The sequence below is a fragment of the Lampetra fluviatilis genome, unplaced genomic scaffold, assembly GCF_964198595.1.
Source record: "Lampetra fluviatilis unplaced genomic scaffold, kcLamFluv1.1 SCAFFOLD_815, whole genome shotgun sequence".
NCBI lineage: Eukaryota > Metazoa > Chordata > Hyperoartia > Petromyzontiformes > Petromyzontidae > Lampetra > Lampetra fluviatilis.
In genome coordinates, this window is record NW_027620902.1 from 13,493 (window position 1) to 28,311 (window position 14,819).

Consider the following 14,819-nt stretch of genomic DNA (forward strand, 5'->3'; position numbering starts at 1 on the left):
TGCTGTTGTTATTCTGTCTCTCACTGTTCAAATAAACCTACCATCACAATTATAGACTGATCATTTCTTTGTCAGTGGGTCAACGTACAACATCAGCAGGGGATCAAATACTTTTTTCCCTCACTGTATGGGAAACTCTCCACTCTCTCCACAACTGCCCCATCACCCATCACCAACAGGCAGACACACACACACACAGACACACACACAGGCACACACACAGGCACACACACAGGCACACACACAGGCAGACACAAACAGGCAAGACACACACAGAAAGACAAAAAAAATCCTTTCATAGGTAAGATGTTTAATTCAATGTTCATCACACATGAGGAAAGGGGACAAAGATCCCCCAGGTAGCCTCTAGCAAAGCTGTAGGGGCAAGTGCTGTTAGTAGCAGCAGCAGTGTCTATGTACTACACACACCACACACAGACAAAGCTACCCCCAGGTAGCCTCTAGCAGGGCTGTAGGGGCAAGTGCTGTTAGTAGCAGCAGTGTCTATGTACTACACACACCACGCACAGACAAAGCTCCCCCAGGTAGCCTCTAGCAGGGCTGTAGGGGCAAGTGCTGTTAGTAGCAGAAGTGTCTATGTACTACACACACCGCACACAGACAAAGCTCCCCCAGGTAGCCTCTAGCAGGGCTGTAGGGGCAAGTGCTGTTAGTAGCAGCAGTGTCTATGTACTACACACACCACGCACAGACAAAGCTCCCCCAGGTAGCCTCTAGCAGGGCTGTAGGGGCAAGTGCTGTTAGTAGCAGAAGTGTCTATGTACTACACACACCACACACAACAGATAAGGCCACCCCAGGTAGCCTCTAGCAGGGCTGTAGGGGCAAGTGCTGTGAGTAGCAGCAGTGTCTATGTACTACACACACCACACACAACAGATAAGGCCACCCCAGGTAGCCTCTAGCAGGGCTGTAGGGGCAAGTGCTGTGAGTAGCAGCAGTGTCTATGTACTACACACACCACACACAACAGATAAGGCCACCCCAGGTAGCCTCTAGCAGGGCTGTAGGGGCAAGTGCTGTGAGTAGCAGCAGTGTCTATGTACTACACACACCACACACACGACCCAGACAGCTGCTTGTACAGCGTGGGCACGTACGCATCCCACCACCACCACCACCACCACCCCACAACCACCACCACCACCACCACCACCCCACAACCACCACCACCACCACCACCCCACAACCACCACAACCACCACCACCACCACCCCACCACAACCACCACCACCACCACCCCACCACCACCACCACCACCACCACCCCACAACCACCACCACCACCACCACCACCACCCCACAACCACCACCACCACCACCACCACCCCACCACCACCACCACCACCACCACCCCACCACCACCACCCCACCACCACCACCACCACCACCACCCCACAACCACCACCACCACCACCACCCCACAACCACCACAACCACCACCACCACCACCCCACCACCACCACCACCACCACCACCACCCCACAACCACCACCACCACCACCACCCCACAACCACCACCACCACCACCACCACCCCACCACCACCACCACCACCACCCCACAACCACCACCACCACCACCACCCCACAACCACCACAACCACCACCACCACCACCCCACCACCACCACCACCACCACCCCACCACCACCACCACCACCACCCCACAACCACCACAACCACCACCACCACCACCCCACCACCACCACCACCACCCCACAACCACCACCACCACCACCACCCCACAACCACCACAACCACCACCACCACCACCCCACCACCACCACCACCACCACCACCCCACAACCACCACCACCACCACCACCCCACAACCACCACAACCACCACCACCACCACCACCACCCCACAACCACCACAACCACCACCACCCCACAACCACCACCACCACCACCACCACCCCACAACCACCACAACCACCCCACCACCACCCCACCACCACCACCACCACCCCACAACCACCACCACCATCACCATCACCCCACAACCACCACCACCACCACTACCACCACCCCACAACCACCACCACCACCACCACCCCACAACCACCACCACCACCACCACTACCACCACCCCACAACCACCACCACCACCACCACCCCACAACCACCACCCCACCACCACCACCACCCCACCACCACCACCCCACCACTACCACCCCACCACCACCACCTCACCACCACCACCTCCACCCCCACCACCACCCCACCACCACCACCCCACCACCACCCCACCACCACCTCACCACCCCCACCACCCCACCACCACCACCACCACCACCCTCACGACCCGGACAGCTGTTTGTACAGCGTGGGCACGTAGACGTCCCACCACCCCACCCCACCACATCACCACCACCACCACCACCTCACCACCACCACCACCACCACCACCTCACCACCTCACCACCACCTCCCCACCACCACCACCACCACCCCACCACCTCACCACCACCTCACGACCCAGACAGCTGCTTGTAGAGCGTGGGCACGTACGCGTCCCACTGAGCCTGGTAGCAGGAGCCGGCGCAGGGCGTCCCGAGTCCGAGGTCGGAGCGGAAGCGTCGAGCGGAGAAGAGCGGCCGCCCCTCGCAGGAGCGGTCGCTGAGACGGGGAGCCGAGGGGGAGATGGGGCCCGAGGCAGGCTGCAGGTAGACTAGCCACACGTAGCGGTGTAGGCCTGGGGAGAGAGGGGGGGGGTGGTGAGTCTGTGGTGAGTGGTGAATCTGTGAGTGGTGTGAGTGTCTGTGTGTGTGTTGTGTCTGTGTGTGTGTGTCTGTGTGAGTCTGTGTGTGTGTGTCTGTGTGTGTATGTCTGTGTGTGTGTGTGTATATATCTGTGTGTGTGTGTCTGTGTGTGTCTGTGTGACTGTGAGTGTGTGATGAGTGTGAGTGTGTGTCTGTGGTGTGAGTCTGTGGTCAGGGAGATGGGGCCCAAGGCAGGCTGCAGGTAGACTAGCCACACGTAGCGGTGTAGGCCTGGGGGGAGAGGGGGTGGGTGGGGTGAGTGGTGAGTCTGTGTGTGTGTGAGTGTATGAGTGGTGGTGTGGTGTGAGTGTCTGTGTGTGTGTGTCTGTGTGAGTGTCTGTGTGAGTGTCTGTGTGAGTGTGTGTCTGTGTGTGTGTCTGTGTGTGTGTCTGTGTGTGTGTCTGTGTGTGTGTGTCTGTGTGTGTCTGTGTGTGTCTGTGAGTGTCTGTGAGTGTCTGTGTGTCTCTGTGTGAGTCTGTGGTGAGTGTTAGTCTGTGAGTGGTGAGTGTGAGTCTGTGGTGAGGGAGATGGAGCCGGCAGGCTGCACGTAGACTAGCCACACGTAGCGGTGTAGGCCTGGGGAGAGAGGGGGGGTGGGGGTGATGGTGTGAGTGGTGAGTCTGTGTGTGTGTGAGTCTGAGTGGTGGTGTGGTGAGTGGTGTGAGTGTCTGTGTGTGTCTGTGTTGTGTGTGAGTGTCTGTGTGTGTGTGTGTGTCTGTGTGTGTGTGTCTGTGTGAGTCTGTGTGAGTCTGTGTGTGTCTGTGAGTGTCTGTGTGTCTCTGTGTGAGTCTGTGGTGAGTGTGAGTCTGTGAGTGGTGAGTGTGAGTGTGTGGTGAGGGAGATGGGGCCCAAGGCAGGCTGCACGTAGACTAGCCACACGTAGCGGTGTAGGCCTGGGGGGAGAGGGGGTGGGGTGAGTGTGAGTCTGTGTGTGTGTGTCTGTGTCACTGTGTGTGTCTGTGTGTGTGTGTGAGTCTGTGAGTGGTGGTGGTGTGAGTCTGTGTGTGTGTGAGTCTGTGTGTGTGTGTCTGTGTGTCACTGTGTGTGTCTGTGTGTGTGTGTGTCTGTGTGTGTGTGTGAGTCTGTGAGTGGTGGTGGTGTGAGTCTGTGTGTGTGTGAGTCTGTGTGTGTGTGTGTGTGTCTGTGTGTGTGAGTCTGAGTGTGTGAGTCTGTGGTGGTGGTGTGAGTCTGTGTGTGTGTGAGTCTCTGTGTGTGTGTCTGTGTGTCTGTGTGTGTGTCTGTGTGTCACTGTGTGTGTCTGTGTGTGTGTGTGAGTCTGTGTGTGTGAGTCTGTGTGTGTGAGTCTGTGGTGGTGGTGTGAGTCTGTGTACCTGTGCCCTGAGGGGGTCCTGAGCCCACGTACTCCGACAGGACGTCGCCGCGGGCAACATCGTTACCTGGCACGTTCACCACCAGGTAGTGGTGCCACTCCCTACACACACACACACACAGACACACACACACTCACACAGACACACAGACACACACACACACAGACACACACACACACAGACACACACACACACAGACACACACACACACAGACACACACACACACACAGACACACACACACAGACACACACACACACACACAGACACACACACACAGACACACACACACACAGACACACACACACACACAGACACACACACACAGACACACAGACACACACACACAGACACACACACAGACACACACACAGACAACAACCGCCATTCGCCACTAAGTGGCGGTGACGTCACCACGACGCTTGTGCCAGGCCAAGTGCACCTTGAGGCTGCCACGTGAAGTGTCGAACGCCCGCTGGCAGGAGGTCACGGGGCAGACCCAGCAGGTGTCACGGGTCGACTGACCGAGATGACCGAGATGACTGGCTGATGCACCACCTGTGCCCCCTACTGTGCCAACTCGCTGTGCTTTAGCCACCCGGCGCTCCGCTCGTTGTTGTGAGCGTCGCTCCTCCGCCCTCCGTTGTTGTTGGAGGGCGACTGCCTCCAACTGCCCAGTAGCGTCCTTCACGAGCCTCCTCCACAGAGGCCGATCTTGACACCGCTGGTACCAGTCATCGGCAAGTCCACTCAGCTCCACGTCCTCCTGTACCACGTCACTCCATCTCCTCTCTAGCCCGTGCCGCGCCCGTTTAGCCCCCTCGATCCGGCCGAACAAAAGCTGTTTAGGCATGCGGTGGCTGACCGGCAAAACAACCTCCTACCTCGTCGCGGTGCCGGACGGGCAACACTGTCGTGGGCAGTGCTGTGGGGGGAGGGCCAATGCCCCTTGGCCTCTCCCCTCATGGCGTCCGTGACCACCACAGTGGCTAAACGGGGGCTCTGGACGGGTGCGAGGCGCTGGTAACCCCTCCACCTTCAATTAACCACCACTAAACTACGAATTAAACACACAGACACACACACACACACAGACACACACACAAAAGACAAAGATCCCCCGTGTAGCCTTAACAGACTGTAGGGGCAAGTGCTGTTAGCGAGCACCTATGAAGGCCGGCACGGCACACGAGGGGGTGGGTGGCCAGCACCACGCCCGGCCGCCTTTGTCTCTCCCAGTGCTAGCGATGTTCACTACACCACCATCATCACCATCACCACCATCACCATCATCACCACCATCGCCACCATCATGTTTACTACATCACCACTACCACCACCACCATCGCCACTATCACCACCATCACCACCATCGCCACTATCGCCACCATCGCCACCATCGCCACCATCACCACCATCGCCACTATCACCACCATCGCCACCATCACCACTACCATCACCACCATCGCCACCATCGCCACCATCGCCACCATCACCACCACCACCACCATCATCACCACTATCACCACCATCACCACCACCATCACCACCATCACCACCATCGCCACCATCGCCACTATCACCACCATCACCACCATCACCACTATCACCACCATCGCCACCATCGCCACTATCACCACCACCATCGCCACCATCGCCACCATCACCACCATCACCACCATCGCCACTATCACCACCATCGCCACCATCGCCACCATCACCACCATCGCCACTATCACCACCATCGCCACCATCACCACTACCATCACCACCATCGCCACCATCACCACCACCACCACCATCATCACCACTATCACCACCATCACCACCACCATCACCACCATCACCACCATCGCCACCATCGCCACTATCACCACCACCACCATCATCACCACTATCACCACCATCGCCACCATCACCACCACCATCACCACCATCACCACCATCACCATCATCACCACCATGATGATACTGATATTGCTGCTGATGATGATACTGATGATGATGCTGATGATGATGCTGATGATGATGCTGATGATGATGCTGATGATGCTGATGATGCTGCTGATGATGATGCTGATGATGATGATGCTGATGATGATGCTGATGATACTGCTGATGATGATACTGATGATGATGCTGATGATGATGCTGATGATGCTGCTGATGATGATGCTGATGATGATGCTGCTGATGATGACGCTGATGATGATGCTGATGGTGACACTGCTGATGCTGCTGCTGCTGATGATGTTGCTACTGATGATGTTGCTGCTGATGATGCTGCTGATGATGATGTTGCTGCTGATGATGATGATGATGTTGCTACTGATGATGTTGCTGCTGATGATGATGATGATGATGCTGATGATGCTACTGCTGATGATGATGATGATGATGTTGCTACTGATGATGCTGCTGCTGAGGATGCTGCTGATGCTGCTGATGATGCTGCTGCTGATGATGATAATGCTGCTACTGATGATGATGCTGCTGATGATGATGCTGCTGATGATGATGATGCTGCTGATGATGATGCTGTTTACCTGAACTTGGGCTTGGCCCGGCTGGGCGCGTCAGGGTCGGTCAGAATGATTGTGTAGAGACCCTGGGGGTCACAGGCCTCCCACTCCACAACAGTCGGCTTGTCCTTCACCTACAACAACAACAACCACCACAACAACCACCACAACTACAACTACTACTACAACTCCAACCACCACAACTACAACCACCACAACTACAACTACTACTACAACTCCAACCACCACCACAACAACCACCACAACTACAACTACTACTACAACTCCAACCACCACAACTACAACCACCACAACTACAACTACTACTACAACTCCAACCACCACAACTACAACCACCACAACTAATACCACAACCATCACCACAACCATCATCACCACCACCACACCCACCACCACAACTACTACAACCACCACTACTACAACCACCACCACCACCACTACAACCACTACAACCACAACAACCACAACAACCACCACCACTACAACCACCACCACTACAACCACTACCACAACAACCACAACAACCACCACTACTACAACCACCACAACTACTACAACCACCACCACTACTACAATCACCACCACTACTACAACCACCACAACTACTACAATCACCACCACTACTACAACCACCACCACTACTACAACCACCACAACTACTACAACCACCACCACTACTACAATCACCACCACTACTACAACCACCACAACTACTACAATCACCACCACTACAACCACCACCACTACTACAACCACCACTACAACCACCACCACTACAACCACCACTACAACCACCACCACTACTACAACCACCACCACTACAACCACCACCACAACAACCACCACCACTACAACCACCACCACTACAACCACCACCACTACAACCACCACCACTACAACCACCACCACTACAACCACCACCACAACAACCACCACCACTACAACCACCACCACTACAACCACCACCACTACAACCACCACCACTACAACCACCACCACTACAACCACCACCACTACAACCACCACCACTACAACCACCACCACTACAACCACCACCACTACAACCACCACCACTACAACCACCACCACTACAACCACCACCACTACAACCACCACCACTACAACCACCACCACTACAACCACCACCACTACAACCACCACCACAACAACCACCACCACTACAACCACCACCACTACAACCACCACCACTACAACCACCACCACTACAACCACCACCACAACAACCACCACCACTACAACCACCACCACTACAACCACCACCACTACAACCACCACCACTACAACCACCACCACAACAACCACCACCACTACAACCACCACCACTACAACCACCACCACTACAACCACCACAACTACAACCACCACTACCACCACTACTACAACCACCACCACTACTACAACCACCACCACTACTACAACCACCACAACTACTACAACCACCACCACTACTACAATCACCACCACTACTACAACCACCACAACTACTACAACCACCACAACTACTACAACCACTACCACTACTACAACCACCACCACTACTACAACCACCACAACTACTACAACCACCACCACTACTACAATCACCACCACTACTACAACCACCACAACTACTACAACCACCACAACTACTACAACCACTACCACTACTACAATCACCACAACTACTACAACCACCACCACTACTACAACCACCACAACTACTACAACCACTACCACTACTACAATCACCACCACTACTACAATCACCACCACTACTACAACCACCACCACTACTACAACCACTACCACTACTACAATCACCACCACTACTACAACCACCACAACTACTACAACCACTACCACTACTACAATCACCACCACTACTACAATCACCACCACTACTACAATCACCACAACTACTACAACCACCACCACTACTACAACCACCACAACTACTACAACCACTACCACTACTACAATCACCACCACTACTACAACCACCACAACTACTACAACCACCACAACTACTACAACCACCACAACTACTACAACCACCACAACTACTACAATCACCACCACTACTACAATCACCACCACTACTACAACCACCACCACTACTACAACCACTACCACTACTACAATCACCACCACTACTACAACCACCACAACTACTACAATCACCACAACTACTACAACCACCACAACTACTACAACCACTACCACTACTACAATCACCACCACTACTACAATCACCACAACTACTACAACCACCACCACTACTACAATCACCACAACTACTACAACCACCACAACTACTACAATCACCACCACTACTACAACCACCACAACTACTACAACCACCACAACTACTACAACCACCACCACTACTACAATCACCACCACTACTACAACCACCACCACTACTACAACCACCACCACTACTACAATCACCACAACTACTACAACCACCACAACTACTACAATCACCACCACTACTACAACCACCACAACTACTACAACCACCACAACTACTACAACCACCACCACTACTACAACCACCACCACTACTACAATCACCACCACTACTACAACCACCACAACTACTACAACCACCACCACTACAACCACCACCACAACAACCACCACCACTACAACCACCACCACTACAACCACCACCACTACAACCACCACCACAACAACCACCACCACTACAACCACCACCACCACTACAACCACCACCACTACAACCACCACCACTACAACCACCACCACTACAACCACCACCACCACTACAACCACCACCACTACAACCACCACCACTACAACCACCACCACTACAACCACCACCACTACAACCACCACCACTACTACAACCACCACCACTACAACCACCACCACTACAACCACCACCACTACAACCACCACCACTACAACCACCACCACAACCACCACCACCACTACAACCACCACCACTACAACCACCACCACTACAACCACCACCACAACAACCACCACCACTACAACCACCACCACTACAACCACCACCACTACAACCACCACAACTACAACCACCACCACTACTACAACCACCACCACTACTACAACCACCACCACTACTACAACCACCACAACTACTACAACCACCACAACTACTACAACCACCACCACTACTACAATCACCACCACTACTACAATCACCACCACTACTACAATCACCACCACTACTACAACCACCACAACTACTACAATCACCACCACTACTACAACCACCACCACTACTACAATCACCACCACTACTACAACCACCACAACTACTACAACCACCACCACTACTACAATCACCACCACTACTACAACCACCACAACTACTACAATCACCACCACTACTACAATCACCACCACTACTACAATCACCACCACTACTACAATCACCACCACCACTACAATCACCACCACCACTACAATCACCACCACCACTACAATCACCACCACCACTACAACCACCACAACTACTACAATCACCACCACCACTACAACCACCACCACTACAACCACCACCACTACAACCACCACCACAACAACCACCACCACTACAACCACCACCACTACAACCACCACCACAACAACCACCACCACTACAACCACCACCACTACAACCACCACCACTACAACCACCACCACTACAACCACCACCACTACAACCACCACCACTACAACCACCACCACTACAACCACCACCACTACTACAACCACAACCACTACAACCACCACCACTACAACCACCACCACTACTACAACCACCACCACTACAACCACCACCACTACAACCACCACCACTACAACCACCACCACTACAACCACCACCACAACCACCACCACCACTACAACCACCACCACTACAACCACCACTACAACCACCACCACTACTACAACCACCACCACTACAACCACCACCACTACAACCACCACCACTACAACCACCACCACTACAACCACCACCACTACAACCACCACAACTACAACCACCACCACTACAACCACCACCACTACTACAACCACCACCACTACAACCACCACCACTACTACCACCACCACTACCACTACAACTACCACAACAACAACAACCACCACCACTACAACCACCACTATAACCACAACAACCACCACCACTACCACCACAACTACTACCACTACAACCACCACCACCACTACTACTACAACCACCACCACTACAACCACCACCACTACAACCACCACCACTACAACCACCACCACCACCACTACAACCACCACCACTACAACCACCACCACTATAACCACAACAACCACCACTACAACCACCACCACCACCACTACAACCACTACCACTACAACCACCACCACCACTACTACTACAACCACCACCACTACAACCATCACCACTACAACCACCACCACTACAACCACCACCACTACAACCACTACCACTACAACCACCACCACCACCACTACAACCACTACCACTACAACCACCACCACCACTACTACTACAACCACCACCACAACAACCACCACCACTACAACCACAACAACCACCACCACCAACAATCACCACCACCACCATAACCACCACAACCACCACGTCTCAGTACAGTCAGTCTGTCCTACACACACACACACAGCTATCACAGTCGGTGCACCTAGCCTGGCACACACACAGAGCTGTCACAGTCGGTGTACCTAGCCTGGCACAACGCCCCCCACATAGGAGATTGACGTCCTCGACTTACGAACACACCCAGCTTGCATACACCCCAGCTTACGAACACCCCAACTTACAAACACCCCGACTTACGAACACACAAGCTTACAAAGACCCCACCTTACGTACACCCCGACTTACGAACACCCCGACTTACAAACACCCCGACTTACAAACACCCCGACTTACGAACACCCCGACTTACGAACACCCCGACTTACGAACACCCCGACTTACAAACACCCCGACTTACAAACACCCCGACTTACAAACACCCCGACTTACAAACACCCCGACTTACAAACACCCCGACTTACAAACACCCCGACTTACAAACACCCCGACTTACAAACACCCCGACTTACAAACACCCCGACTTACAAACACCCCGACTTACAAACACCCCGACTTACAAACACCCCGACTTACAAACACCCCGACTTACAAACACCCCGACTTACGAACACCCCGACTTACGAACACCCCGACTTACGAACACCCCGACTTACGAACACCCCGACTTACGAACACCCCGACTTACGAACACCCCGACTTACGAACACCCCGACTTACGAACACCCCGACTTACAAACACCCCGACTTACGAACACCCCGACTTACGAACCCCCCGACTTACGAACCCCCCGACTTACGAACACCCCGACTTACGAACACCCCGACTTACGAACACTGGACGTGGGTGGGGGGGGTTTCCGGCTCCATCGCCCAGTCTAAAAATAGCCCTCGACCTACGAACTCCCCTACTTACGAGCACCCCGACTTACGAACGCTCGTTAATAAACGAGTTTTGATTTAAAGCTTCTTTCGTGACTGCAGGGATTCATATTCTTGTTTCTTTCGATAAAGTCATCATCACGTAGAAGGGGAATAATAAAATAATAAAACAATAAAATAAAAGAACTTTACAGCGCATCGGATTTTACTCTAACCCTTGCAAAGTCAAAACAAATGTATTTTTATTGTGGTTTTTTGCTTTTATTATTTAAAATTTATAATTTTTTATTACTTTATTTTTAGTTTTCTGTCTACGTGACTTTACCAAGAATAAAACAAATAATTAAAAGAGCCGTCGAGGCCTAGTCGGCCACAGGCCCCCCCTCCTTGCCTGAGTCGCCCGGCCGCGTCCCCCCCTCTCTCACCTGGGTGGGGGTGAGCTCAACGCCGAGGCCTAGTCGCGGCCTAGTCGCCCACGGGCCCCCCCTCCTTGCCTGAGTCGCCCGGCCGCCCCCCACCCCTCTCACCTGGGTGGGTGTGAGCTCAACGCCGAGGCCTAGTCGCGGCCTAGTCGCCCACGGGCCCCCCCTCCTTGCCTGAGTCGCCCGGCCGCCCCCCACCCTCTCACCTGGGTGGGTGTGAGCTCAGCACCGAGGCCTAGTCGCCAACGGGCCCCCCCTCCTTGCCTGAGTCGCCCGGCCGCCCCCCACCCCTCTCACCTGGGTGGGTGTGAGCTCGGCGCCAAAGGCCTAGTCGCGGCCTAGTCGCCTACGGGCCCCCCCTCCTTGCCTGAGTCGCCCGGCCGCCCCCCACCCCTCTCACCTGGGTGGGTGTGAGCTCGGCGCCAAAGTCCTAGTCGCGGCCTAGTCGCCTACGGGCCCCCCTTCCTTGCCTGAGTCGCACGGCCGCCCCCCACCCCTCTCACCTGGGTGGGTGTGAGCTCAGCGCCAAGGCCTAGTCGCGGCCTAGTCGCCTACGGGCCCCCCCTCCTTGCCTGGGTCACCCGGCCGCCCCCCACCCTCTCTCACCTGGGTGGGTGTGAGCTCGGCGCCGAGGGAGTCGATCTCCACGGGGCCGTAGGCGACGCGCAGGGGAGCCGCGGGCTGCTCTTCCACCTCGTGCAGAGCGAGCTCCCCGCTCCACGCGCTCACGTCCACGGGCATCTTGGTGGTTGGGTGGTGCACCTAGCCTGGCACGACACACACGAGAGGGGGTGAGAGAGAGTGGTGCACTGCAGAGGATTCGTCGCAGTGGAAACTCGGCGCGGTGACGTCAACGCGTAGCGTTGTCAGGCAGTTGGGTGGACGTGATGACGTCAACGCGTAGAGTTGTCAGGGGGTGGACATGGTGACGTCAACGCGTAGAGTTGACAGGCGGTGGGGGTGGATCTGGTGACGTCAACGCGTAGAGTTGACAGAGTAGGGGTGACGTGGTGACGTCAACGCGTAGAGTTGGTAGGGGGTGGGGGTGGACGTGGTGACGTCTACGCGTAGAGTTGACAGGGGTGGGGGTGGACGTGGTGACGTCAACGCGTAGAGTTGTCAGGGGGTGGGGGTAGACGTGGTGACGTCAACGCGTAGTGTTGACAGAGGTGGGGGTGGACGTGGTGACGTCAGCGCGTAGAGTTGTCATGGGGTGGGGGTGGACGTGGTGACGTCAACGCGTAGAGTTGTCATGGGGTGGGGGTGGACGTGGTGACGTCAACGCGTAGAGTTGTCAGGGGGTGGCGGTGGACGTGGTGACGTCAACGCGTAGAGTTGTCAGGGGCTGGCGGTGGACGTGGTGACGTCAACGCGTAGAGTTGTCAGGGGGTGGGGGTGGACGTGGTGACGTCAGCGCGTAGCATGGTCAAGAGGCGGAGTGGACGTGGTGACGTCACCGCGTAGCGTGATGAGGTGGTGGTAGTAGTTTGTGGTGGTTGTGGTGGTGGCCACTCAACCACGGTGCCAGGCTAGGTGCACCAGGAGGAGGTCACGTGACAGACCCTGCAGGTGCCATGGGTTGTGCTGCTGTGCCAGGCTAGGTGCATTAAGTCATGGGACAGACCCAGCAGGTGCCATAGGTTGACTGCTGTGCCAGGCTAGGTGCATTAAGTCATGGGACAGACCCAGCAGGTGCCATGGGTAGTGCTGTTGTGCCAGGCTAGGTGCACGAGGAGGAGGTCACGTGACAGACCCTGCAGGTGCCACGGGTTGTACTGCTGTACCAGGCTAGGTACACCAGGAGGAGGTCACGTGACAGACCCTGCAGGTGCCATGGGTTGTGCTGCTGTGCCAGGCTAGGTACACCAGGATGAGGTCACGTGACAGACCCTGCAGGTGCCATGGGTTGTACTGCTGTGCCAGGCTAGGTACACCAGGAGGAGGTCACGTGACAGACCCTGCAGGTGCCACGGGTTGTACTGCTGTACCAGGCTAGGTACACCAGGAGGAGGTCACGTGACAGACCCAGCAGGTGCCATGGGTTGTACTGCTGTGCCAGGCTAGGTACACCAGGATGAGGTCACGTGACAGACCCAGAAGGTGCCTTGGGTTGTGCCGCTGTGCCAGGCTAGGTACACCAGGATGAGGTCACGTGACAGACCCAGCAGGTGCCATGGGTTGTACTGCTGTGCCAGGCTAGGTACACCAGGATGAGGTCACGTGACAGACCCTGCAGGTGCCATGGGTTGTACTGCTGTGCCAGG

The 14,819-nt window shown here is 55.1% G+C and overlaps 1 protein-coding gene across 1 annotated transcript; it reads right to left on the reverse strand.

The window, feature by feature from the left end:
• Positions 1-2,473: 2,473 nt before the first annotated feature.
• PEBP1 (phosphatidylethanolamine binding protein 1) lies at positions 2,474-13,395 on the reverse strand. Its single transcript, XM_078884992.1, has 4 exons — positions 13,162-13,395; positions 6,661-6,770; positions 4,116-4,216; positions 2,474-2,717 (listed from the first exon to the last, which is right to left on the reverse strand). Exons 1-4 carry the CDS (start codon positions 13,294-13,296, stop codon positions 2,494-2,496), a joined length of 570 nt encoding a protein of 189 aa, XP_078741118.1. The 5' UTR covers positions 13,297-13,395; the 3' UTR covers positions 2,474-2,493.
• Between the last annotated feature and the right edge of the window lie 1,424 nt (positions 13,396-14,819).